A 26,214-nucleotide genomic window follows, 5' to 3' on the forward strand; every position below is an offset into this window, starting at 1 on the left:
TAGATGTGGGATCATAAAATTTGAAATCCCAAGAGCACTTAGAATACCCAACAAAATAGCAGTTAATAGTTCTTGAGTCCAATTTTCTTTCATTAGGCCTATAAGTCCTAGCTTCAGCTGGACAACCCCAAATGTCAAGATGCCTAATACTAGGATTTTTTCCTGTCTACAGCTCATAAGGGATTTTAGCTACTGCTTTACTAGGTACCCTATTAAGGATATATGTTGCAATTTTTAGTGTCTTACCCCAGAGGGATTCTAGTAAAGAAGAATGATTGATCATAATACTTACCATATCCTTAAGTGTTCTGTTTCGCCTTTCCACTACATCATTCATGCTAGGTTTGTCTAGCATAGTGTATTGTGGAACGATCCCATATTCCTCTAGGTATTTGACAAAGGGCCCTGGACGTTGTTCACCTGATTCATCATATCTATCGTAGTATTCATCACCACGATTAGATTTGACAGCCTTAATTTTCTTTCTCAGTTGAAATTCAACTTCAACTTTGAAAGACATAAAAACGTCTAAAGATTAAGACTTCTCATGAATTAAATATTGATACTCATATCTTGAATAGTCGTCTATGAACGTAATAAAATATTGTTGTCCATTCCAAGAAGCCGTAGGGAATGGACCACAAATATCTATATATATTAGTTCTAAGACGTCTGAGCATCTGTTGCCACTTAATTTTCTTATGTTTTTTTGTTTTTCCTTAAGACATTCTACAAAACGTTGAAGTTACTTAAATCAAGGGAATCAAGGGAATCAAGGATTTCATTTAATACAAGTCTCTGAATTCTCTATTTAGAGATGTACCATAACATAGCGGAATTCTCATTTAAGTTACGCTTTGTACCACATGAATTAGATAACAGAATCTTGTTAAATGAAACAAAAGAATCAAGCCTATATAGATTATCAATTAAAGAACCGGTACCAATAAGCTTAGAATCTTGAAAAATACTAACTTCATTATTTTCAAATAACAAAAAAATCAAATTTGTCCAAACTGGAAATAGAAACTAAATTTCGTCTAAATGACGGTACAACAAAAGTCTCATTCAGATCCAAATAACAACAAGTTTTTAAAAGTAATCTAAAATTCCAAATAGCTTCAACTGGAACTGCTTTGTTATCGCCCACATAGATGAATCTTTCAGCATCACTTGGCAGCTGACTCCACAGGCAACCTACATCTATATACTTATGTGAGTAGTAGCACCAGAATCTATATACCAAGTATCTACAGATACAGAAACTAAATTAACTTCAGAACAAACCAAAGTAAGAAGTTTACCATTCTTTACACACCATTTGGTGTACTTGAGACAATCTTTCTTGAAGTGACCTTTCTGTTTGCAGAAAAAATAAAGATTTTCAGTAGCCTATTTCCTGCTCTTATTCTGTTGAGATGTCCCTTCTATAGCACCCATAGATTTCCTTTTCTTCTTATCATGAGACTCAGTTGCCAAATGAACACTTTCCGTCATTTCTCTCTTAATCCTATCTTCTTCTTGCGCACATTGTGAGATAAGCTCATTAATACTCCATTTATCTTTCTGAGTATTATAGCTTATCTTAAACTTAGTGAATTGTGCTGGAAGAGATATAAGTACAAGATGTAAGAGTAAATTTTCATTTATCTCGATATCAAGTGCCTTTAATTTACCTGCGAGATTGGACATTTCCATAATGTACTCCCTTATGTTTCCATTGCCCTTATACCTCATAGAAATTAAAGAAGTCAAAAGATTACTTGTTTCCCCTTTTTCATTTTAGCAAAATATTTCTCAATTTGAGCTAGTAACTTATTGGTATTTTCACTTTCCATGATAGAGCCCCGAAAAGACTCCGGAATAGAATGCTTAATGATCATCAGATGCATGTGATTTGACCGTTCCCAGTTCTCTATATTAGCCGTATTTGGTTGTTCCTCAGTAGAAGTAGGTTTATCGGTCCTTAATGCAAGGTTCAAATCCTACACTCGAGAAGTATCTTTAGGCTTTCCTTCTAAATCTTGAAGTTCGATCCATTCAACTTAGGGATTGAACTCAAATTTCCAGTTATTTGAGTAAGACCAGCTGAAACAATAAACAACAAAACATATACTCACAATTGAAATATAATAAAATAATTTCACATATGTGGTGGGCCCTTTTAACAAGATACCTAACACAATATTGATGGGCAGTCTTTGGGCAAAAAACACCAATTGTAATGGTACTCTTAGTGCAGTAATCAAAGTACTGACAATAAACTCTATCAAAAAATAACCTTTCTTTGGACCGACTATTTTTCACATGAACACTCCTTATAATTGTAACATACTCATTACCACAAGCATACCCACGAATTTGGCCAAATAATTATCTTTCTTTGGATTGATAATTATCTGATGAATATGACATCTTATATTTCATAATGAAATTAATCTAGATAACAAATACTACTTTGGTAACATATTATTTTGACCAACTCAATCTAAAATATAAAATACAATAATATAATAATATTATTATACAAAAATAATGGGAGAAGAACACTAATACACATTTCCAAAATTCATCTAATAATTGCATACACATAATAGAATTAAAGCAACATAAACATGTGAATATCACCAAATTAATCAAATTTAAATTTAAATTCACCAAATCAATCAAATTTAAATTTAATCCACAAAATGATCAATTAATCTTGAATCCACAACATGATTAATCCAAATTAACTTAAATCAACAAATGATTAATCAAAATTAAATGGGATTTCACAAAATTATCAATAAAAAAAACTAGATTTAAAAATCACAAAGTCATCAATCGAGAATTAAAGAAAATGATAATTAAAACCAAGAACCATGGCAAGCCTTTAATCGACAATTGACTGATACCTCTATCTGGCGACAACTCCAGTCGGTCATTAACCGAAAGTCTTGATCGATTTAGCTTTTCAATTAAAGCTCAATGGTAAAATCCACTAAGGTGAGAAATCGGTGCAGTGCCTTTTTTTTTTAATTCTTTAAACTTCTTTAAACTTCTTTAAATTTCTTTACAAAAAAAAAAAAAAAAAAAAAAAAAAAAATAAGATCAATGGTAAACAAATTAAAAACTCAACAATCTAACATAAAATTCAGGCTCTAATACTACTTGTTAGCTAGTTACTTAATATCTATATTAAATGGATAAACCGTATGTTCATTCATGCCAAATTGTCAAGAATAATAATATACTGAATTCCATTGAGAAACTAATAATAGCTTCAACATGATGATAGATGACTATAGTCTTCCTCAATCAAAACTCTGAAAGTCCTTAGTGGGATCTCTCTAGCTGGGGTTCAAGAAAGATGGATTGATTGTTTTGGCATATTGGGGACCATAGCCCTGAGGTCTCTTAATATACTAGTTTAATTCTACCTATTAAGTTCATATTCAATTAGGAATCTAGGGTCTTAATTAGTTAGATCACATAATATGATCCAATCTAAAAAAATAACCCAATGTAATAAATTATTAATCTACATACATAGTCCATACTTTAATTAAACATATTATTATTTAAATATGTCTAACAGGAGCATATCATTATAATGATTGTTGTTGGACTTGGTCGTCAATAGAAACAAACACGTATAGTCATTAAAAACATTGGAGAGAGAAGAAGAGAAGAAGAGAGGAAGAGAGAAAGAAGGAAAGGAGTTACTCAATAAAGTGCAAACTTCAATAGTGAATACTACTAATAAAAGTTGATGTCTTAGTGATTAAGTTAAGTTATATTTAACCACGGACTTGTGAAGTTAGTGAGCCAAACACCGATTTGAATTAACTCAACTCAACCTAAGTCAATATCCCAAACATCTTTAAAAGACAAGTAAAATAGAATTTACAAATTTTTTTATTTAAAAAAGAAAGCTTTTTACCAAACTATATTTATATACAACTCAACAGTAGTCACACAAGTTTTTAATTTTGTCCCATTTAGCAAAGCTCCATCCATGGCAGCCCTCTCTCTCTAATCTCTCTCATTCTTTCTTCACTATAATCTCCATGGGAAGAGCTCCTTGCTGTGACAAAGCCAGTGTTAAGAGAGGGCCATGGTCTCCTCAAGAAGATGCTACTCTTACTGCCTTTATTCATAAACATGGGACCGGTGGCAATTGGATCGCTCTTCCTCGTAAAGCGGGTTTGTTTTGTAATCATTTCATTTTTATAATTTTTTTTTTTTTTTTTAAAGAAGGAGTTGTTTTAAGCTTTTAGATTTAGTGGTAATTTACACATTTCTTTTCTGATTAACTAATTAGGACTTAATCGGTGTGGGAAGAGCTGCCGGCTGAGGTGGCTGAATTATCTCCGACCAGACATCAAACATGGAGGTTTCACTCAAGAGGAAGATAACGTTATTTGTCATCTGTATTCCACCATCGGAAGTAGGCAAGTTCGTTAATTTCCTTTAAAATAGGACTTTATAAATTTTATTATGATTATATTTATTGATGGGTAATGCTAATTCAATTAAATATTATACTCAAAGTCAAAGTTTCATGGCCTTCTTTCTTCCAGAAAATTTTTTTAATGGCATTCAATGTGCTACTGCTCTTTCTCACAATTTAATTAATATTATAGTCACTAAATGGAGTCTGTCATCTTATCAATTTGGCCTTTTTTATTATCGTGTTGATTTTTTTAGTTTATATATATATATATATATATATATATAATTAAGCTTTTCCTATGGATTTATTTGATTTGATGGTCTACTTTTGACAAATAATTTTGAAATTTAAGCTGAATTTTGAAAGCTAGTTTTTAAGGCATACTTATTTTTTTTTTTATAATTAGTTATCATTCTTCGCAATAATTCTTAGTAAGTTTATGAAAATTACTTTTAAGTTTCAAAACTTGATTTTGATTTTAAAGGTGACCATCAAAGAAAAAGATGGCAAAAGAAAGAAAATGATGGATAGAAAAAGTGTTGTTTTCAAAGATTAAAAAATATATACAAATGTAGCTTAAAAGCGTGTTCTTAGTTTTTGAAATCGATTAAAAATTCAAATATTTCTTGTTTAATAACTTATAAAAATTAGGATTAAATTATAAATTTGGTACATATAATTTTAAATTTTAGAATTTAATCTTTGTATTTTATAAAATTATTATAAATTTGATATCTATTGTAGGGACTATTTAAAAGAAAAATTAAATAATTATCAAACTTCAGAAGAATTTTTTATTTTTATTTTTTAAATTGAGTGATGGAATGTGGTAATTTAATTTAATTCAGGTGGGCTGTAATTGCATCACAATTATCTGGGAGAACCGACAATGATGTGAAAAACCATTGGAATACTAAGTTGAAGAAGAAGTTCAATTCATTTCTCCACACACCAAATCCCACCGTTGTCATCGCCGACCCGCGGCCATCTTCCACCGCTGCAAATTCATTAAAACTCAATGATCATGAACACAACATCAACACCAATTTTATGTTTTCAACTCATCCTCCTTTTGATCAATTTCCCATGTTGAGTAATAATAATCATATACTAGAATTATCCACTTCTTCATCTTCCATTTCACTACCCATAGACCAAACCCACCTCCAATTTCCCGACAACCGTGGCGACGGATCCGACGACACCGAAATCCTTCAAAGTTATTTCCATGGGATATATGATCAATACCCATATGAAGATCATCTTATGGAAGGATTTGATGCAAGTAACTATATGGGATTATGATTATGATTATGATTATGATTAATTAATTAGAAATTATTAGGGAGTTGGGGGAATTGAAGACTTGGTCAAAGGAAAAAGGTTATTTTGTGTTGGTAAAGTTTGTTTGGGTTTTCATTTGGTGTAAGGAAGATGAAGTCAGCTAAAGACTTTATGTTTGTTTCTGACTAGTCAGTGCTCACAAACATTGTGTTTGTTTTACCCATTCCCATCATTATTATTTTTTTTTCAATTTATTTTTCTAAATTTGACTCTAGGCTTAAAATGGTCATGTTTGTGTTTCCCTTTTGAACTACTACAAAAAAAAGGCTCCCTTCTTTTCTCCATAATAATATTAATGTTATTATGTATATGACACTAAAGTCTTGTATACACCTTAGAAATTTAAAACAAATTCATGAAATTCTAGAAGGGAAGTCGGATTGAAAATTTGTTTATTTGAAATGTGTGACTTGAATTATTTCTCACGAGACTCTTCTGTTTTATACTCTTAAATTTTTGGATTGTATTAATTAATAATTATATAATTTAAATCTTAATTAGACTTTTTTTTGGTAAATTAATTTAAACCACCATCAATCTTTTATTTTAAATTTATTAAAGCACATAACACTTTTATGTTATATGTAACGTACCATGTTTAGTGTAGATTTTCTTTACTTATTTGGAAAGAATTAGATGATTATTAGTCATTAAGAAATGATGAAAATTTAGGATTTTAATTAATATAATTATTCGAATAAAATTTTAATTAATAAAACAATAAAATGTATAAATTTCATTTTCTTTCAAAATTTTTTAATATTGTATTGCAAGTGAAAATAGTTTTTTATTGCAAACATTTTATATATAAAGTTGTACATATATATTGAAAAATTAAATTGCCTGTTGTGACTGTGAGAAACTGTATACCCACATGAAGCAAAAAAAAAAGGATAAAATAATGAATAAACTTTGGCCACATAGTACTTTAATTAAACAAATATATACCATAAACTATAAAGTAAAAAAAAGCAAAATTTAAATAATTTGGCTTCATTACCGACTAACAAAGGCATTATATCAATATAATCATGTTGACTTTTGTGGACGAGCTGCCTAATGATATTGACCAGAACGATTAGACAATAATTATTTATTTTTATACTATATTGCTTTTATTTGAAATGAAGCCCAGAATAATTGCTACAATTATTTCATTTTATTTCTTCTTTGAAAAAAAAAATAAATAAATCCATCCCTTTCTATTGGATGGATTGTGAAATCAAAGGCTCTTGGAATCAGATAATTCTATTATAAGATTGGTTGTTTTTTATATTTTGATTATCTCTATTGTACTTTCATGGGTTATTGATATGGATTACTAAGTCAATAATGTTCGTGCTATTATGGTATATTATTTTCATGGACTTTAAAAATCTCATTAATATGAAATTCCAAAATAAATGCCTTGCCGATCGACTAATCTTTTGTTCACGTTCTAAAATACACCATATGTTTTGTTCATTTTTATCCCTTCTCTCTCCTTCAACACCCAAATTCTTTACCTCTATTTCTCTCCCCTTTAACCTTCATCTTCCTTTCCCTTCTATTTTGTATATTTAAAAAAATAATTTACACAGATAGAAAAAATGTCAAACTATTTATAGAAATAGTAAAAAATATATATATGAATAGACTTCTATCAACCTCTATCAATAATAAACTTCTATCAATTTCTAAGACCTTAAATTTAACCGAAGAAGAAAATTTCAAGAGAATTGAGATAGTCTGGTTGATTGAATTTAAAAAATATCGTTTTCAACTAACGAAAATATAACATGCCAAATTAGACTTTCAATTAAAATTTTCCATGTTTAAACCAGTAATGGACTAAATCACATTTGTAATGGTAGATTTTGTTTTCAATAGAACATAATCATTAGAGTTGGCAATGGGGTCGGGATGGGGATTCTTCATCCCCATCCCCGATTTTTTTTTTTTGTAATATTTATAATTATATAAATATTTGTAAAATTAATATATATTTATACGGTATATATATGAGTATATATTATATATGTTTATTTATAAAATTAATAATATACACTACAAAAATTGAAAAAATTAATCAAGGTCGAGGTTAGGGGAGATGGGGCGAGGATACTTTCTTCGTCCCCGTGGAGATTTTTGCCAACCCTAATAATCATCAAAATTTGAATTCGGTGGATCAAGTTTAAGATAATTAAAATAAATTAAAAATATATATAAAAAAAGTTAAAGCATTACTTTTTTTTCAATATAAAAATTTTAGTTAATAAGTAAAAAATTGAATAATTAGATAAAAATAGAAAAGAACATTTTAATTATTGTCTAATTAGTCCCTTAAATTTTAAGTTTGTCTAATTAATCCATAAACTTTAAAACATGCTTTATTGTGTAGACTTTCGTAAGATTACATCTATTTGATCCATGAACTTTAAGAATGTCTAATTAATTAGTTTTTGGACTTTTAGTTTTGTATCTAATAATTACTTGACATTCTCATTATCTTTACAATGAATTGATATATTATACATAAAGTTACATTTTATATCCCATGAGCCCCAAACTTCCAATGTTTTGTTGCTGTAATGTGTGTCTATAGGCCCATGAATATGAAAGAAAAAGAAAGTTATATAGACCCAAAATTTATTAGACACAAAAATTAAAATTCAAAGACTTATTGACGTTAAATTTAAAAGGACAGTTGCAAATATAACAATCAAACTCAAAGTATTAGCTATTATAGTACATGCAAAAAAAAAATTAGATCCAGCTCTCGTGGTCTATCACATATCGCTAATAGAAGTCTATAAGAGATGAAGTCTATCAATAGTAGAAGTCTAGGGATATAATTTATCACTAATAGAACTGACTATATTTGCAATTATTTTAAAATGTTTCTATACACTTAATTATTAGAGCTAAAAGTGTTATCAATTGCAATTACTCAAATTAAAAGTTAAGGACTCATTTCCCATTTTCTAAAGTTTAGAGAACTAACAAACCTACTTTGAAATCTAGGGATTAAATAGACACAAACCTAAAAGTTTAAAAACAAAATATAATTTAACCTAAAATTATTTCATAAATTTAGTAGTAAAAGTTTAGATTTAACCAAACCAAATATTTAGTTTAATTTGTTAAACCCACTATTTTTATTGTTTATAAATATATACCAAACTATTATAAATATTATGATAATAGATGACCATTAGAGCTCATGCGTAGTGTCCATTGACCATATGTCATGTTTCCATTTCCCAAGGTGCTGTCCATGTATCTCAACATAATGTGTTCATGTAATCCACCTCATATTTGCCAAATTGTCTATAAATAGTGGTATTTGGTGGGTTTTGGGAGACACACATTGGGCAAATTCCATGAAAGTTTAAGTGGATAATTTAGAGAAATTTCTTATTTTATATTTTGCTAATTTATTTTATTTTATTTATTTATATATTATGTTTAATTTATTTTAATATCTATTTATTTTATTATATGTTATATTTTCTCCATATCCATGTTCTCGTTGTGCTCCTCAAATTCACAAGTTATCAGCACAAGCTTCTATTAATGTTATTTTGCATATTTAATATCTATTAAATTTCTAATATAAATACAATATTTTATGATAGTGCTGCCATGACAAATCTCACGAAATTAGAATTTGTCGCCTTTGATATTAACGACAATAATTATTTGTCATGGATGCTTGATGTCGAAATCCACCTGGATGCTATGAATCTTGGAGAGACTATTAAAGAAAAAAATACGAAATCTAGTCAAGACAAAGCAAAAACTATGATTTTCCTTCATCATTATCTCCATGAGGGATTGAAAATGAAGTATCTTACCATAAAAGATCCCTGTGCTTGTGAAAAAATTTGAAAGAGAGGTATGATCATAAAAAAAAACAATTATTCTTCCTAAAACTTGTTATGAATGGATGCACTTGAGGCTACAAGATTTCAATTCAGTAAGTGATTACAACTCCACATTATTTAAAATCAGTTTGAAACTGTGATTATGCAGAAAGAAAATTACTGATGTTGATATGTTAGAGAAGACGTTTTTTACATTTCATGTATCAAATATGCTCCTACAGTAACAATATCGAGGAAAAGGTTTTAAACAATATTTTGAATTAATTTCATGTTTTCTCATGAACGAACAAAATAACGAGTTATTGATGAAAAATCATGAATCTCAACCAACCGGGACAACATCATTCCCTAAAGTGAATGCTGTGAATTTTAATAATAATCGTGGTCGAGGTCGTGGTTATGGTCGAGGTCTTGACCGTGGCAAAGAAAGAAATAATTTTTATTTTCGTGGTGGTCATTCTAATCATTCAAATTTCAAAAGAATCACACAAAATGATGATCACAAAAGAAAAGCTCCACAAGATGAGAGTTCAAAAGGTGTTGAAAATAAATGCTTCTGATGTGGAATGACTGGCCATTGGTCACGTACCTATCGTATGTCAAAAGATTTAGTTGATCTCTATCAAGTATCCCTAAAGGAAAAAGAGAAAAATGTGAAAGAAAATTTTGCATACCAAGATAATGACATATTTGACCCATCCCATATGAAAATTTTGTATGTGGCGAACTTCTTTGAATCTATTGGAGAGAAAATCAACAGAATTGATGGAAGATCAAATGTTTCATTTGACTTTAAAAATATCTAGACTTAATGTTGTCTTTTTCTAATTTATCTCCATACTTTTTTTCTCTTAATACATGTTAACATTTGTATATTCCAAATGTTGTTTTTCTTATTGTAATTATTTTCTTGTAATGAAGAAATCGGGATCATTTTCATATGTTGGATGACTAAAAAATGAGTAAAGAATATCTATGTCTGGCAGACAGTGCAACTACACATACAATACTTACAAGTAAAAAATATGTTTCCAAACTAACAATACTAGAAACAAAATTCAATAAAATATCAGGTTACGCAAACCTAATTGAAGGGTTTGGAAAAGCAAATATTATTTTGCCTAGAGGAACAAAATTTACAATTGACAATGCATTATTCTCTAGTCAATGAAAGAGAAATTACTTATTTTTAAAGATATATGTTGCAATGATTATCATATTGAGACTGATATAAAAAATAATATTGAGTATCTTTATATCATATCTACTGTCTCATATGAAAAACGTATACTGGAAGAGTTGCCTGTTTTATCTTCTAGATTATATTATACTCATATACGAGTCATTGAAATATGTACAACAATGAATCTAAAGTTTATGAATCCAGACATATTTACAATTTGACGTGACCGATTGGGTCATCTAGGATCTAAAATGATGAGAAGAATTATTGAGAATTCAAATGGACATCCATTGAAGAGCCAGAAGATTCTTCAATCTAATGAATTATCATGTGATGTCTGTTCTCAAGGCAAATTAATCATTAGACCATCACCAGAAAAAGTGGGGACTGAATCACTTGCATTTTTTGAACGAATTCATAGTGATATATGTGGACCTATTAACCTACCAAGTGCACCATTTAGATATTTTATGTTATTAATAGACGCATCCAACAGATGGTCACATGTGTGCTTATTATCAAGTCGAAATCTTGCATTTGCAAGATTACTTGCTCGAATAATTATAAGAGCACAATTTTCTGATTATATAATTAGAATCAAACGAAATTGGAGAAAATATATTTAAATATGATTTAAATATATGAAGATGAATTTCTATAAAAATTAATTTAATATTGGATATTAAATTAATTAGAATTATTTAAATAATTTTTTATTAATTTTATTAGAAAATTAATTTACGAAATTAATTTGTAAAATTAATAAATTTTTATTTTAGAAATAAATATAATTTTAAAATCAATTTTAGATTTTGGAAATAGAAAAACACAAATAGGAAAAATAAGATTTTTCCATCTCCATCTTCAACTTGCTCACAATGAAAACCACCATCTTCAACCTTCATTTATTCCATGCATGAGCTGCATCCCATGCAGCAAATCTCTTTGCATGATAGTCTGCAATATATTGAAGTGGAGTGAAGTGAAGGTGATGATTTGATTGAATTTTTCTGAAAATTTCGGATGAAGAAGATGTTCTTCATTTTGGGTGTTGTAGTGAGTTTTCTCCAAATTTCCTTTGATTCCAGCTTATTTTGAGTCTCACAACTCAATCTAGAGCACCAAGAGAATAGTAGGGAAGATCTTGTAGTGGTCTGCACAAAGATTTGGAGGAATTTGCAGTTGGAAATCAAGATTTCAATGGTTCTTCAAAGGTATGTCCTTGAAATCCATTAAACTTTGCTTTAGCGTGTTTCTTTTCTGCCAAACTTAATCAATTAGAGTGCTTATGGATCCTGTTCCCTTCCACTGCGTGCTGCTACCGATCTAACAGTTAAATCATTGCTTATGAGAGCTAAGCTTCTTACATCTGTATGGGGACATGCTATTTTGCATGCAGTGTCACTTATATGCATTAGGCCAGTACCTTATCATAAGTACTCACCATTAAAATTAACTTATGGCCATGAGCCAAATATTTCCCATCTGATAATTTTTTGATGTGCAGTTGTTCTTAGAATATGCCAACACAAAACTTGTTTATTGTCTCTGTAATTGCATGATCTATCTTCTATGTCTTAATTGCGATAACAGATGATAAATGATATACGATGTTATAGAGTTTGTTGTAAAATACCAATTTATGCGTTCAGATAGTGTTATACGCATCACAAGTTTTCTCGCGATGAAGCCAAGTATAATTCCACCGCGAGTTTCTCAAAATGATCCAAGGTTGAACGTGGGGATTTGCGATGTTTGTGCGATAATGAGATGATATGTGCGATCTTAAACAAATTATGATTGTGAAGTGCTAGAGAATAAAATGTGATGGTAAATAAACAAACAGATAACAAATAAAGCTGAAATTGTGCAAAGTGTGCGTGAGTGAATGTGATGGCAAGTCTTGTGGATAGAAACGTAAAGTGAAACGAGTTAGGGGAAAAGATTATCGTGAGTTTGTCAATCCAGTTAAGGATGCAACTAAGGTTCCGTCTTCTTTTGGCTTACACCTCTCGGTGATCGCCTGTGTTACCATATTTCTATGATAATCAGGGACGAACATTTCCAAACGCAAGGTTCTTTCCATTTCTAAAAATACTTCTTGCTTTAGTTAACATATTCTATCAACCTTCTTTCGAGAGGTGGATTAATATCTTCACTTTTGCTCTCGCAGGTGAAGATGCCATTGAGCATACGTTAAATAAATTTAGCTGACATCTTCAACATGGATTGACTCACTCGCTCAGTCCTTCCCCCACACCCTAGAAGTTTAGTGACTCATGGTGAAAGAAGTGAATGATGGATGCATAATGGTGAACGGAGAGATGAAGATGAACATGGTAGTGATATTAATTGGTAAACCGTTTGTTACAGAAATATGAATGATAGATAGAAAATGAACAATAAATGATGAACAAAAAGTAAGAACAGTCGAGAGCTACTTGTTAACGTCCTGGCACGGATCTCGGTCGAGGCTACTTATTTTTCGGCGCGTTGGATGAGTGGAGAGCTTCCTTCTCATGAGAGTTCTTGGGAGAAGAGTGTTCATTGCACAAAACTTCTTTTTGTTATTATCTTCGTCTCTCTTCAACTTATGCTGAGTATTACTATTTAGAGATTTTAGCGCCTCTTACCTCAGTGGTCCTACTCTAAAAAGTTAGTTTTTCTTGTCGCGGCTGGTGGGAATATCCATTCTACTCCACGTTCCATTTGTCAGGCCGTACGTTAGAAAAAGTTGTACGATTGCAGAAATCCCCGAGAATCCGTTAATCTTATTGTCCATGAGCAATTGTCGCATGCGGTGATACTTACTACCTGCAAAACAAACGTTTGGATATCCTTTTTGCCCTCGCAATGTAGTCAATACTAAGATGTGTCCTCAAAGGAGGTTAGAAATATATAATGGATATGATTCCCCATCAATTATTAAATATCTTGAACCCCTGATAGGTAATGTATTTATTGCACAATTTTTCGATTGTCATTTTAATCAGACAAATTTTTCAACATTAGAGGGAGAAATTAAGAAGTTGGAAAAAGAAATTATATGGAATGCATCGTTATTGTCTCATTTAGATCCCTGTACAGATCAATGTGAACTTGAAGTTCAGAAGATAATTCATTTACAAAATATAGCAAAATAGTTACTAGATGCATTTATAGATGCAAAGAAAATAACTAAATCACATATATCAGCTGCAAATGTTCCATAAAAAATTGATATCCTAACATAGCAAGTTGTCACTAATGAGTCTGGAACACACCAGAAGCATGGTAGACTAGTGAGTTTCAAAGATAAAAATCCTAAAAAATGAAAAATAATTAATAGTAAAAAAGACTTGGTTGAAGATGTAAATACCCATGAAAAAATCCTTGACATGATTAGGAGGAAGGTGAAATACCTAAAGATAATAATGAAATTTCAATAAACTATGTCATGGCAGGAAAAAAATGGAATCGAACTCATGTAATTATTGACAACATTTTTGTGTATAATATTGCTCTTCATATTATATCTGAAAATGAAGATTTTAAACCAAAATCTGTTGAAGAATGTCGACATAGAAAATATTGGCTTCAGTGGAAGAAACAATTGAGGCAGGATTAAACTCACTTTCAAAATGTCAGGTTTTTGGATCAGTAGTCCGAACACCAAAAGGTGTCAAACTTATGGGATACAAATGGATATTTGTGAGAAAAAATGAAATAATGTGTGTTAGGGTTGATGCCCTAAATCTCGTAGGGTCTTGTAGTTTGTAAACACTTGTATGAACAAACACTTTGTGATTTATAATATATGATATTTTATTCACTTCAGTCTATGAAATATGATATATTTTAGTTGCATTAATCACAAAGCAACAAACTAAGATCCATTGTTATCGTTGTAACTTAAACATGTATGTGGAGACATATAAGTGGATCGTGCTTTAAGTGATAACTTAAATGGTCTGTAGTATATGGATAAAGGAGGGATACTTTATTCTTGTGACACTATGAGTGTGGCCCGCTTTGTAGGTGTTACAAATATTGTAAAGTGCTACAAATGATCTGATCTTGATCATTTTTGTATTAGATATGCGAGCGGGAATACTCTATACGAAGGGGTTTGTATAAGAACGGACCACGAAATGTTTAGTCTCGTTATATAACTAATTGATACTTTCATTTCACCAGGATGATCATAGGTAACATGACCTTAATCCTGAGTGAGTTGTGAACTCTTGCCTATGAGAGCAGTTCTTTGATTTGGATGGGTGAGAGTGGTCAGATTGCCTACTCAACAAACCTACCATTTTGGGGATTCGTCTGATTGAGGAGCTAGGAACTCAGCTACATAAGATGGAATTCACTTTTTCCCCAAAAAAGGGGTAAGTAGATAAATTTCTCCCTTAAGAGATGATTCTGGGGATTGAACAATGTAATGCCACACCTTCTCTTGGCTCGAGAAGGGTTTAGTCATAGTGGGACTATGATCTATTGTTCATTAGAGGAATCAGTGGTACTTAAAGAGTTAGATGTAACTACAGGGACAAAACGACAAATTGGTCCAACTATACTTACAAGCGATTTGTGAAGGGTCATCGTATTGTTGATTGTTTATATCCAATGGACATAGAATATATCTGTAGTGTGCAGAATGCAGTCGTCAATCTTTAGTGGAGTGTCCGACAGTTAACAGATGATAGATATCATGATTAAAGGATTTAGTCAGTTATTCACGTACCGTTGAAACTTCAAGCTACAGGTTCATAAGGTCCCTTTGGTAGCCCAATGGATTCAAGTTGAGAATCAGTTTTTGGGTTAGTTTGAAATGTTCAAATTAACAAGAGGGTATTTGATTATATATGATATAATTAAATTAATTAAATTATATATGATATGATTGATATGATGCATTTGATACATTATTATTTTATTAGAGGAGTTAATATAAATATAATTTATATTAAACGCCATAAAATAGAAAAAGAACTATGGTTTATATGTTGCATATGATGCAATATTAAAACTATAGGTTATAAACATAATATGATAAGTTAGTTATTGTATTTATTTATAATTTATTAATTATGAGATAATTGATAATTCTTTTTCTCCAATAACTGACTTAGTGGGTGGTTACTTAATTATTATGGCAAAGTGGATAAAATGAAAAGTAGTTTTTCATTATTAATCCCACGCACAATGAAACAAGTTTCGTTTTCATAATCGAGAGAGTAAACGATAGTTATCAAGTTTTTTATATGATAGAACTCGTTACTACACGATCGAGTATCAAGTCTATACGATAAACCTTCTTCTTCTATATGATTGGTTATCACATACTCGATCGTCCACTTCCTCCATCCCTCTATCCAAATTCATATAGAGCCCACAAATCCTGGATTCTCACACCGAAAATACCAAGGTAACATTGTGGTGGTGTCGAGTCCTATTCGAGGATCGAGGATCGAGTTGTACTCGCTGGTGATCGAGAATTTTCTAGTTGCTCGTTGCGTTCATGATTGTTTGCTGAGTTGCTGGATGATCAAGGGAAATACGTGAAGAAAGAGTTCTTCAAATATATTGTTTACTCGATCCCTTGTATGTTTGTTAAGAAGCATGCTGTAATTTATCTTTATGCATAATCGTTTCTGTATGATTGTAAATGTTCATGTTATTTCATAATGGAGTTTGGAATGATCCGCTTCTGCTCACTGGTTCTCTAGCTTTAGAGTTCCTTCAATGTGGTCACAAGATATAAAGCAAGACTAGTTGTTCAAGGTTTCTCATAAAAACCTGGTATTGATTATGAAGAGACGTATTCTCTAGTGGTGGATGCAAGATATTTAATTGGTCTGACTGTATATGAAAATCTGGACATGCATCTTATGAAAGAAGTCACAACATATTTATATGGATATTTTGATAATGATATTTATATGAGAGTCCCAAAAGGATTTAAGGTAGCTGGAACATATAAATCAAATTCTGGGAAATTGTATTCAATAAAGTTATAAATATCGAACAATCAGGACCAATGTGGTACAACCACCTGAGTGGATATTTGTTGAAAGAAGGATATTAAAACAATCCAATATGTCAATGTGTTTTTATAAAGAAATCACAGTCATGATTTGTTATTATAACTGTATGTATTGATGATTTAAATATAATTGGAACTTTTAAAGACAATAGAATATCCTAAGAAAGAATTTGAGATGAAAGATCTCGAAAAAAATTTTTTTTGCCTTGGTTTACACATTGAGTATTTAGCAAATGGGATATTTGTTCAGCAATCAACTTATACAGGAAAAATTTTGAAAATTTTATATGGACAAAGCACATCCATTGAACATTCCAATGAAAGTTCGTTCACTATATGTGAAGAAAGATATATTTCAACATCAAGACGATGATGAAGAACTTCTTGGTCCTGAAGTACCATGTCTTAGTGCAATTGGTGCATCTATGTATCTTGCTAATAATACAGGTTCATATATTGCAATTCCAGTAAATTTATTAGCAAGATATAGTTATTATCCAACAAAAAAAATATTTGAATAGAATTAAACATATACTCCATTATCTCTGAGGAATGATTAATATGTGTATGTTTTATTCAAATAAAACAAAATTTGATTTAGTTGATGATGCAAATTCTTAAATTCTAGATATTTATCTGATCCACACAAAGTTAAATCTCAAACAGGTTATCTATTCACATGTGGAGGAACTGTATCGTGGTGGTCAGTGAAACAGACCATAACAATTACTTCCTCAAATCGTGCTGAAATTCTTGTAATTCACGAGGCTAGTCAAGAATGTATATGGTTAAGATTAATGACTTAGCACATTCGTGAAACGTGTGGTTTTTCTTCTAATAAAAATCTTCCAACAATATTAGACGAAGACAACACAACGTGCATATCCCAAATTAAAGGAGATAGAACAAAGCATATTTCACCAAAGCTTTTCTACACTCATGGTCTTGAAGAAAATGGTGGTATTACTGTACAACAAATTTGTTCGAAAGATAACTTAGCAGACTTATTTACAAAGGTATTACCTACCGCAATCTTTGAAAAACTGGTGCACAACATTGGAATGCGGCGACTCAGAGATCTCAAGTGATGTTTCCATGAGGGGAGTAAATATACTTTTTAGGAGTATAAATTATATGAAATATATACTATTTTCCTTTACAAAGATTTTTTCCCATTGAGTTTTTTTCCTAGTAAGGTTTTAACAAGACATGTTTCATATATATATTGGGTATCTAAGAGGGAGTATTATAAATATTATGATAATAAATGTCCATTAGATGCTCATACTTAGTGTCCATTGACCATGTGTCATGCCCCATTTCTCAAAGTGTTGTCCATGTGTCTCAATATTACACATTATTAGTGTCCATGTAATCCACCTCCTATTTGCCAAATTGGTTCCAAATAGTGGTATTTGATGAGTTTTGGAAGATATACATTGGGCAAATTTCATGAAAATTGGAGAAAGTGGAGAATTCAGAGAAATTTCTTATTTTATATTTTGCTATTTTTATTTTATTTTATTTTATTTATATATTATATTTAATTATTTTAATATCTATTTATTTTATCATATATTATTATTACACTATATTTTCTCCATATGTATATTCTCATTGTGCGCCGTTTTGATCCTCAAATTTACAACATAAACGGATTTATAATAACTTTTTAAATTGAGATACAATTTAAATTTGCAAACTACCACATATTTGAAACATATTGGAAATAATTAGTTTTCATTAACCCATGTTTTCAAATTTATGTTATCATTCAAAAGTGAAAAAATCTATCATGAACTTTTTAAAGTTAAAGAGACTAGATAAAACGCAAGTTTGTTTGATGTTAAATGTTTTAATGTTGTATATCTATTAGATTTAAATTAAAAGTAAAAAATCGATTAGACACAAAATTAAACTATAGAGACCTACCTCAAAATTTAAAATATAAACTTGCAATTGTTAAAGCGAGTATAACTTCACCGTAATTAACATATACTTATTTTATTTGATGTTAAAGATTCAATTTTATATCCAATTTATTATACTAATAAATAATAAATAAATAAACATGTAATTTAACCTTAAAAAAACTCAAATCAAGAAAATAAGCTTGTAATTGAAGTTTAATATTTTCTAAAAAAAGGAAAGATTAAGCTTAATAATTTTCTTGGTTTAAATTCTATATATGTCTTTGAACTTTGAATATTATTCTATTTTTGTCCTTAAACTTTTAAAAATGTTTAGTCCATGAACTTTTTTAAAAAATGCTTACTTTGGCATTCTATTAAAATTTTGTCAACTTTTTAAAAAATGGTTAGATGACTTGTAACTTTGGATAACTAAACTATCAAATAAGTTAACTACGCTAAAAAAATCTACGGTTTTAATCTTAAATAAAGTGGTGAAGTGATTTTATATTGAATATGGTACTAAAGTGAGTTTTTTATTTTTTTTAAGATTTTAGTCATTCACTAAAATGTTGACATTTTACTTCATATTAATCTTACTCATTTGCTGTCTCAAATTTTTGTTTAAGCTTTAACAAAATTTTAATTAGAGAGACTAAAATAAATACTTTTTAAGAATTCAAAAACTAAAATAAATATTTTTAATAGTTTTTTAATTTAAATAAAACAAAATTTAAAGTTTAAGACCAAAATAGATTTTTTTTTAAAAATTTTTTAATCAGGAATACGGATGGAGCGAACAAATAAAAACATTCCCGCCTTGCAGAACGTCTTCATTCTTCCCGCATTTCTCTGGAGGCTTCTCCGATACTCTTAAGCTTAGAGGATCCATGGTAATGTTTCTTCTCAAACCCTAAATTGCTAATTGTTATTTTGTCAATTCATCAAGTTCATCTGTTAGAATCGTAGCTGTATTTATTTTATCATCCAATCGTGAAGAATAGTTGTCTTTTTTGTCTGTGAAAATCTTCTGCCGCGCTTGATTTCCAATTGATTTCTGCTCAGAATTCGCGAATATTTTCGATCGAGAATTCGGATGTCGTTTTTCCTTTCTTTTGTGTTTGACAGGTTGATTTTTCTTTACTTTCTATCTTGACGTGGAAAATTAGTGTCGGAAAGGTTTGAATAGTTGACGATTCTTAGTTTAGGATATTAAGTTGAACGTGTAACAAGCATTTATCCGAACGGATCCTTCACTATGGAGAGTAATTTTTCACCTAACAAAATTTAGGGATTTCCTGGTTGCCACTATGGATTGGATAGGGATCTTATTGCTCTCCGCTTGATGATTTTTACAATATATTGATTCTAGATATCAGGTTTTGTGGTCTAACATTTATGCACTTCTTGAAATTTAATTTGAGAAATAGTCTAAGAAAAGAGGTCTTTCCCTGGATGAGAAGCGTGAGAAGATGCTTCAGATCTTTTATGAGTCTCAAGACTTTTTCCTTGTGAGTATACTTGCATTTTTATTCTTCAATTGTGGAAGTCCTGCAATTTCATTTTCTATTCCTGTTTGATTTGAAGGATTTCATGTTTTCAGACCATAGTGTATCCCTTTTACTTCATTACATACTATTAGAAACTTCCTTTTTCTCGTTTCAGCTTAAGGAGCTTGAAAAGTTGGGTCCCAGGAAAGGTGTGATTTCTCAATCAGTGAAAGATGTTGTGCAAAGTTTAGTGGATGATGACCTGGTTTCAAAAGAGAAGATTGGAACTTCAGTGAGTAAAAGTTTTGAGATGAAACTTCCAGTCATCTATTCTTGTGTTTATCCTGTTTGCACCATGTCTTATTCTTTAAATATGGGTTTTAGCCTTCGGAAATGATTCTCTCATGCATTGTGAATGTGATTTTCAATTTGCTATATATTTGTGTGGTTGTAAACTTCAGGTCTATTTTTGGAGTCTACCAAGCTGTGCTGGTAATCAGGTGAAGGAAATTATTCGTATCATGATTTGTCTAACTCATTTGAATGTTCATTAATTTTTCACTTCCAAAAGATCTCATGACTCTATTCTTACCAGCTGCGTAATGTGTGTCGTAAACTTGAATCTGATCTCCAAACCTGTAAGAATAGACTAGAAGAACTTACTGAGCAGAGTAATGAATTAAAGAAGGGGAGAGAGGAATCTGTGAGTTATTATGTTTTAAAAGAAAGGTAATTTATGAATAATATTTCCCTTTGGTCATGAATGTTTTTTCATGCCAGGAAGAGCGAGAGGAAGCCCTAGCTAAATTAAAAGCCATTGAACTGAAGCATAAAGAGCTAAAGGTTTTGCTCGTGTTCTGGATTTCATTTATTTTATTCTTAATCGATCACAATGATCCTTTCAGTTTTCACGCTACTTTGACAATTTAGTCACTCCCAGGATGAGATGCTACAATATGCAGATAATGATCCAGCAGCCTTTGAAGCAATGAGTTGAGTTATTCACCATTTTTTAGATTCTTACGATAGAAAATGTGTCTCAGCTGCTTATTCTTTCTTGAAATCGCTGTATGCTAAACTTGGGGTTGTGTGAATTTGACAGAAAATGCAATTGATGATGCTCATGCTGCAGCCAACCGATGGACTGGTATGCATTCTGCACCTAAGCTGTCAGCTAGTTCTCAATTTTTTTTTTTCTTGCGTTCCCACTTGTAATTTCTTTCGAAACTCTGTTTATTACACGCAGACAACATTTTCACTTTACGACAATGGTGTTCAAACAACTTTCCACAAGCCAAAGAACAACTAGAGAACTTATACAAAGAGGTAAACCACATTCCTTCGGTAGAAATGCCCTCCTGTATGAACTAGAGTACGTTCGTCAAGTGCCTTATCTTCAACTTTTCACAGTTTTGAACCGATAAGAAAGTAACTTAATAGTAAATGATGAAAATATCCGTTGACATGTTGATATATCTGTAACTTGAAGGGTTTGACATGATATTAAATATTTATATATATCTACATTATCTTTTATAAATACTTGTAAAACATGGAAAAATGTCTCTATTTAGTCTAATACGAATAAGAATACTAATAACAATATTCATAACAACGTTAGGGAGTTAAAACAGCTTATTTATTAATCTAAATAAATTTTATAAATTCTGTGACTTGCAGAAATATCTATCGATATCGATATATTCATAAAATTAAAATCTCAATATCGACATTGATATGGATATCGATATTTTAATCTTTGTTAATGTAATGTAGGTTGGCATGACGGACGATTTTGATTATTTGGAGTTGTCACCAGCCCCTCTGAGTTCAGTTATTGATTAAGTGAGCAGCAGCTTCAAAGCTGATTTAACCGTATGCTTGATGTCTCAAATGATATTCTGAAGCAAACATTATAGAACATGGGCTACAGTTTGTCACCTGAAAGTCACCCATCATGTGTATAGTTCGCCCGTCCATTAGTTACGTGGTAAATAAGAAATGTGTCGATTCTTAAATGAATTTTTCTCCGATCCCAGAACACTAAGCGATGTTTCATGTGAAACCGACACGATGTTGCGTTCATGGCTCATGAATCTGTAATTTGTTCTCTTCTCTTGGTCGTTATAGGCATTGGAACAGTCTGATGTATTACAATGAATTCCTATGTTTCGAGCTACACAGAAGAGTTTACAGAATTTGATGTATTAGATTAGATATAAATTTTAATTTTATTTCTAATGGAATCTTAAACTAAGCTTAGGGCTTGGGGAAATACACATTATAACCTGAAATACATGGAGCACTGGATGACCTTATTTGTAATTTTGAAATTTTTGGTACAAAGATGCTTAACCTCAAAGTTTAGAGATTAAATTTATAATTTAATTTAGAGAACATCAGATGCCCTTATTTTTTAAATAATCAACCGAACACATGGATTTTCAAATAACCAACTCAAATATAACACCCAGCATTCGTGTAATTGAGACACACACATCAGCTCCATATTAGGTCAAATACTAACCACATTAATGTTATATTCATTTACAGAGTATACAAGACCTAATTTAAATTTGCATTATTGTCTGGTATTATCACAAAGAGACCTTGTTCATCAGGCTTTGCTGAACATAGCAAAAAATGTTCAAATCTTCAGAACAACCTCGGGCCAATTCTTCACATCGCCTCTCTTTCAAATTCTCGCCACCTGCAAAATTCCATAAAAATCTTTTAGCCTTGGCAGCTTTAGCTCTAGATGCAAATTCAGGTACAATGCACAAATGTTGATGTTTTCAGGCACGATCAATAAACAACAATTTAGTCTTTAGATGGCCTAGGGCATGTATGTAGGATATTCATTGCTCACAAAGGGAAAGAACTCATCACAGGATTAACCCGAGGACCTGCTTCAGAACATTGTTGGATATCACATCAAAGTGCCATCTCAGCCTGCAGAGCTGCCAGCTCATCTTCTTCAGCAGTTCGTTTCTGAGGCACAGGTCGAGCAGTTTGTCGGCCTGCAGGGACTGAAATTGGAGCAGCAGGAGCAGTTGTTGCAGGTTGAAGAAGTTGCTCTTCCAACTCAGCACCTTCTAGCTCTTCAAGTTCTGCTTCCAGTTCATCCTGTGCGTACAAAGATGTGTTTAGTAGATAAACTTCATAAAATTGCATGTACAAATGAAAAGATAAACTGAAAGTGAATAAAAACCTCATCAAAATCGGCTGCAGCACCAATTGGATTTGACAATGCTTCTTGGATCTGTTTCATGTTCTCAGTTTGTTCATTGATCTCATCCATTGTTTTGTCTACATCATCAATATTCCTGCAAAAGAAGAATATTTCAAGTTCCATCATCAACCTCATCTTCTAAACTCCTTGTTAAGCACTAAACATGCAGTTTCATAGAATTTAATGGGAACACAGGTTTCATGTGTCGTTATGCTCTGCCAGCACATAATTCAAAAGATTCTCACAATCTTCAGGTTGGGAAAGAGAACAAAAAAATATGGACGGACTCAAAACATCTAAATTTAACTAATCATCAAAGTACACTGAAACAATGCGGTACTCACGTTGCTTTCTGCATTGCTTTCATTGCAGCTGCCCCTGTCCTCAATGCATCTACAGTCTCAGTTGTGGCTTTTGCACCTTCGAGTAATATCATCTGCAACACAAATATGTAACACAAAATTACATAAACATGCAGCAAAAGGAAACATGCATACGTCTAACTAGTCTCATATCAGATATAACATCAAAGATAACCTGATCATGAATCCGCAATTGGAAGTTGCCGAGCTGCTCTATCTGTTGTTCATATAGCCTCTTCCTCTTCAAACATTGTATAGCAGCTATAAAATTACAATAGTTAACAACAACGCCACATCTCCAACTACAGTTTGAATTGCAAATTGAAAGTGGAAAGTTCCAATATAAAGGTGGAGCAAATAGATCCCTTTTTTTTTTAACCAAAACAAATGGATCCTATTATAAACTGCCCCAAGATATTAACACAATAAACATAAGAAGGTAACAGGATTCTACAAATTTGTGATAAGAAATGTGAAAAATGAAATGCAGATACCCCAAAATCAAGAAGTACAAACAAATGAACGTCTTGCATCCGCATTGAAAATGAAACACATCCCTAATTTGAATAAGTAACAAACACAACTAACAAAAAAGATGAAATTTGACAAAGAGGCATAAAAGAAGGCCAAAACAAGCAATTACCGTTTACAACTACATAGATGGTTAAAATATGTCTGTAACCAAATCAACAAGTTATCTCCTTGACTAGGAAGCACCCAAACTTCACAGGCACAATTTTAGAAATTATGAAATCAGTACTTTTTACACGTAGGAGTGTCCGGAGATTCCGAACCATCTCTCTAACTTTCAAAATATTTAAAATGAAAAAAATCATAAGGAGGAAAAGAAGGTAGAGCTTACACTAAAGAAAAAAAATATATAAATAACAACCAAAGAACCCCCAAACACGAGAAGAAGAAAAAGTATTTAAATTTACTATAGTGTTACAACTTAAACTGCATTGCTATGTCACCCTTGACTTAATTATCAACAAGCTAGCAAATTTACTCACATCATTATATTTCAATACTTGTAGTACTTAATGCCAAAATGTTTCGCTCATAACAAACTGCCAGCATTTATTTAAACTTAAAGTCATACCCCGCTTGTTCTTTGCTCTGGTATAATCTTTGGCCTTCTCAACCTCTGTGGCAGCCTTTTTCAAAAGTACTTTCTCCTTCTTCTCCAGCATTTCCAGTGTCTGAAAAATTACAGAGCATAAGAGAATTCCTTTCAGCCTAGGACAAATCCCTCTAGTTCGTGTCAACTAATTCGAAATAATTAGCCAAATTGGTGGTTTAAAAAACACACGAGAATCCCAAATAAGCAAGATCCTGAAAAAATCTAGCATGATAGATGATACCTCGTTTAATTTATCAAGCGTGGCCAGGGCATTAGACTCCTGTTTAGGTTTACCAAAAAGCTTATTGAACATTGACATGGCGGAAAATGTGCGATTCGAACCGACCTCCAAACTTCTGGAGCAATAGCAAGAAAATAACCAATCATATCTGGTCTGAGAAGAGATGAATTCTCGAAACTCGACCGGAATCGGGATTGAAACAGACGGGGAATTGGATAAAAAAAAAAAGAAGATGGTCAACTACCAAACTGAAACAAGAAAAACAAAAAATTGATGAAGAAGTATGTACCTGAGAATTGATGATCGGAAATCGAAGAGCGATCGGTGTGAAGAAATTGAAAGTAAAGAATTAAGGGGAGATCTGGTTGATAGGCGAATTGGATTCGGCTTTGCTTAGGCGTGTTGTTTTAGTGTAGGATGCGAGAGAGAGAGAGGAAGCTTCATAATCCTTAGCCTTTTTCTTCACGGCGTTGACAGCGCCGTTGGGTTCCACATCGGTCACAACTCACGACAATAAAAAAAAATATCCATCAAAGGTCCATATAGGCAAAATGTACCGGGATTAAAATGTCGACTCTTAATTTTATGAAAATATCAATAAAAATATAGACAAGGCATTCTACCTAAAGGTATTTGTGATCAGCTTACACTTTGTGAGCATTGTGTGATAGGGAAAGTTACAAGACACAGTTTTACTAGAGCACAATATTCAACCAAGTCTATCTTGGACTACATACATTCTACCTTTAAGGACCAACCCCAACTTCAAGCGTAAACGACTCAAGGTATCTACTATCCTTTACTGATGATTTCTCAAGGAAAAGTTAGGTTTTCTTTCTCAAAACTAAAGATCAAGTATTTGATAAATTCAAAGAATGGAAACTCATGATAGAGAAGTAAACTTATAAGGATATTAAATACCTAAGGATAGATAATGGGCTAGAATTTTATAGTGAGGAGTTTAACAAAATTTTCAGAGAGAATGTAATTATTAGAC

The 26,214-nt window shown here is 31.4% G+C and overlaps 3 protein-coding genes and 1 pseudogene across 6 annotated transcripts; 2 read left to right on the top strand and 2 right to left on the bottom strand.

Annotated features, from left to right (window-relative positions):
* Window positions 1–1,392: 1,392 nt before the first annotated feature.
* On the bottom strand, window positions 1,393–2,927 carry LOC150038047 (uncharacterized; annotated as a pseudogene).
* A 1,037-nt stretch (window positions 2,928–3,964) lies between these two features.
* LOC150038048 (transcription factor MYB87-like) lies at window positions 3,965–5,939 on the top strand. Its single transcript, XM_090310636.1, has 3 exons — window positions 3,965–4,188; window positions 4,307–4,436; window positions 5,287–5,939. Exons 1-3 carry the CDS (start codon window positions 4,053–4,055, stop codon window positions 5,741–5,743), a joined length of 723 nt encoding a protein of 240 aa, XP_090166762.1. The 5' UTR covers window positions 3,965–4,052; the 3' UTR covers window positions 5,744–5,939.
* Window positions 5,940–19,570: 13,631 nt separating this feature from the next.
* Window positions 19,571–22,457, top strand: ATMND1 (Mnd1 family protein). 3 transcript variants are annotated; one of them, XM_039024311.2, is made up of 10 exons: window positions 19,576–19,662; window positions 20,200–20,280; window positions 20,435–20,551; window positions 20,721–20,759; window positions 20,855–20,962; window positions 21,040–21,102; window positions 21,200–21,251; window positions 21,362–21,406; window positions 21,506–21,585; window positions 22,036–22,457. In XM_039024311.2, exons 1-10 carry the CDS (start codon window positions 19,660–19,662, stop codon window positions 22,102–22,104), a joined length of 657 nt encoding a protein of 218 aa, XP_038880239.1. In that variant the 5' UTR covers window positions 19,576–19,659; the 3' UTR covers window positions 22,105–22,457. The 3 variants fall into 3 exon arrangements, with proteins under 3 accessions (XP_038880241.1, XP_038880239.1, XP_038880240.1); XM_039024312.2 differs by having other exon boundaries at window positions 19,610–19,662; window positions 20,194–20,280; XM_039024313.2 differs by lacking the exon at window positions 20,855–20,962 and having other exon boundaries at window positions 19,571–19,662.
* Window positions 22,458–22,471: 14 nt separating this feature from the next.
* Window positions 22,472–25,828, bottom strand: LOC120071897 (vacuolar protein sorting-associated protein 32 homolog 2). Of its 2 annotated transcripts, XM_039024310.2 has the most exons (8): window positions 25,507–25,828; window positions 25,218–25,332; window positions 24,956–25,055; window positions 24,029–24,114; window positions 23,836–23,927; window positions 23,471–23,585; window positions 23,166–23,385; window positions 22,472–22,969 (listed from the first exon to the last, which is right to left on the bottom strand). In XM_039024310.2, exons 2-7 carry the CDS (start codon window positions 25,293–25,295, stop codon window positions 23,194–23,196), a joined length of 663 nt encoding a protein of 220 aa, XP_038880238.1. In that variant the 5' UTR covers window positions 25,296–25,332; window positions 25,507–25,828; the 3' UTR covers window positions 22,472–22,969; window positions 23,166–23,193. The 2 variants fall into 2 exon arrangements, with proteins under 2 accessions (XP_038880238.1, XP_090166819.1); XM_090310693.1 differs by lacking the exon at window positions 22,472–22,969 and having other exon boundaries at window positions 23,164–23,385; window positions 25,507–25,729.
* Window positions 25,829–26,214: the final 386 nt, after the last annotated feature.

Source organism: Benincasa hispida, chromosome 2 (assembly GCF_027475165.1).
Source record: "Benincasa hispida cultivar pf3 chromosome 2, pf3_genome.v1.1, whole genome shotgun sequence".
Taxonomy (NCBI): Eukaryota; Viridiplantae; Streptophyta; class Magnoliopsida; order Cucurbitales; family Cucurbitaceae; genus Benincasa; species Benincasa hispida.

Coding starts and splice junctions, on each gene's coding strand:
- LOC150038048 (XM_090310636.1), top strand. CDS start 4,053: ATGGGAAGAGCTCCTTGCTGTGACAAAGCCAGTGTTAAGAGAGGGCCA. Junction 4,189..4,306: donor CGCTCTTCCTCGTAAAGCGG/GTTTGTTTTGTA, acceptor TTAACTAATTAG/GACTTAATCGGTGTGGGAAG. Junction 4,437..5,286: donor TATTCCACCATCGGAAGTAG/GCAAGTTCGTTA, acceptor AATTTAATTCAG/GTGGGCTGTAATTGCATCAC.
- ATMND1 (XM_039024311.2), top strand. Junction 21,407..21,505: donor TGCAGCCAACCGATGGACTG/GTATGCATTCTG, acceptor TATTACACGCAG/ACAACATTTTCACTTTACGA. Junction 21,586..22,035: donor TAGAGAACTTATACAAAGAG/GTAAACCACATT, acceptor AATGTAATGTAG/GTTGGCATGACGGACGATTT.
- LOC120071897 (XM_039024310.2), bottom strand. CDS start 25,295: ATGTCAATGTTCAATAAGCTTTTTGGTAAACCTAAACAGGAGTCTAAT. Junction 23,586..23,835: donor AAAGCAATGCAGAAAGCAAC/GTGAGTACCGCA, acceptor CTTCTTTTGCAG/GAATATTGATGATGTAGACA. Junction 23,386..23,470: donor CTGCAGCCGATTTTGATGAG/GTTTTTATTCAC, acceptor TTGTACGCACAG/GATGAACTGGAAGCAGAACT.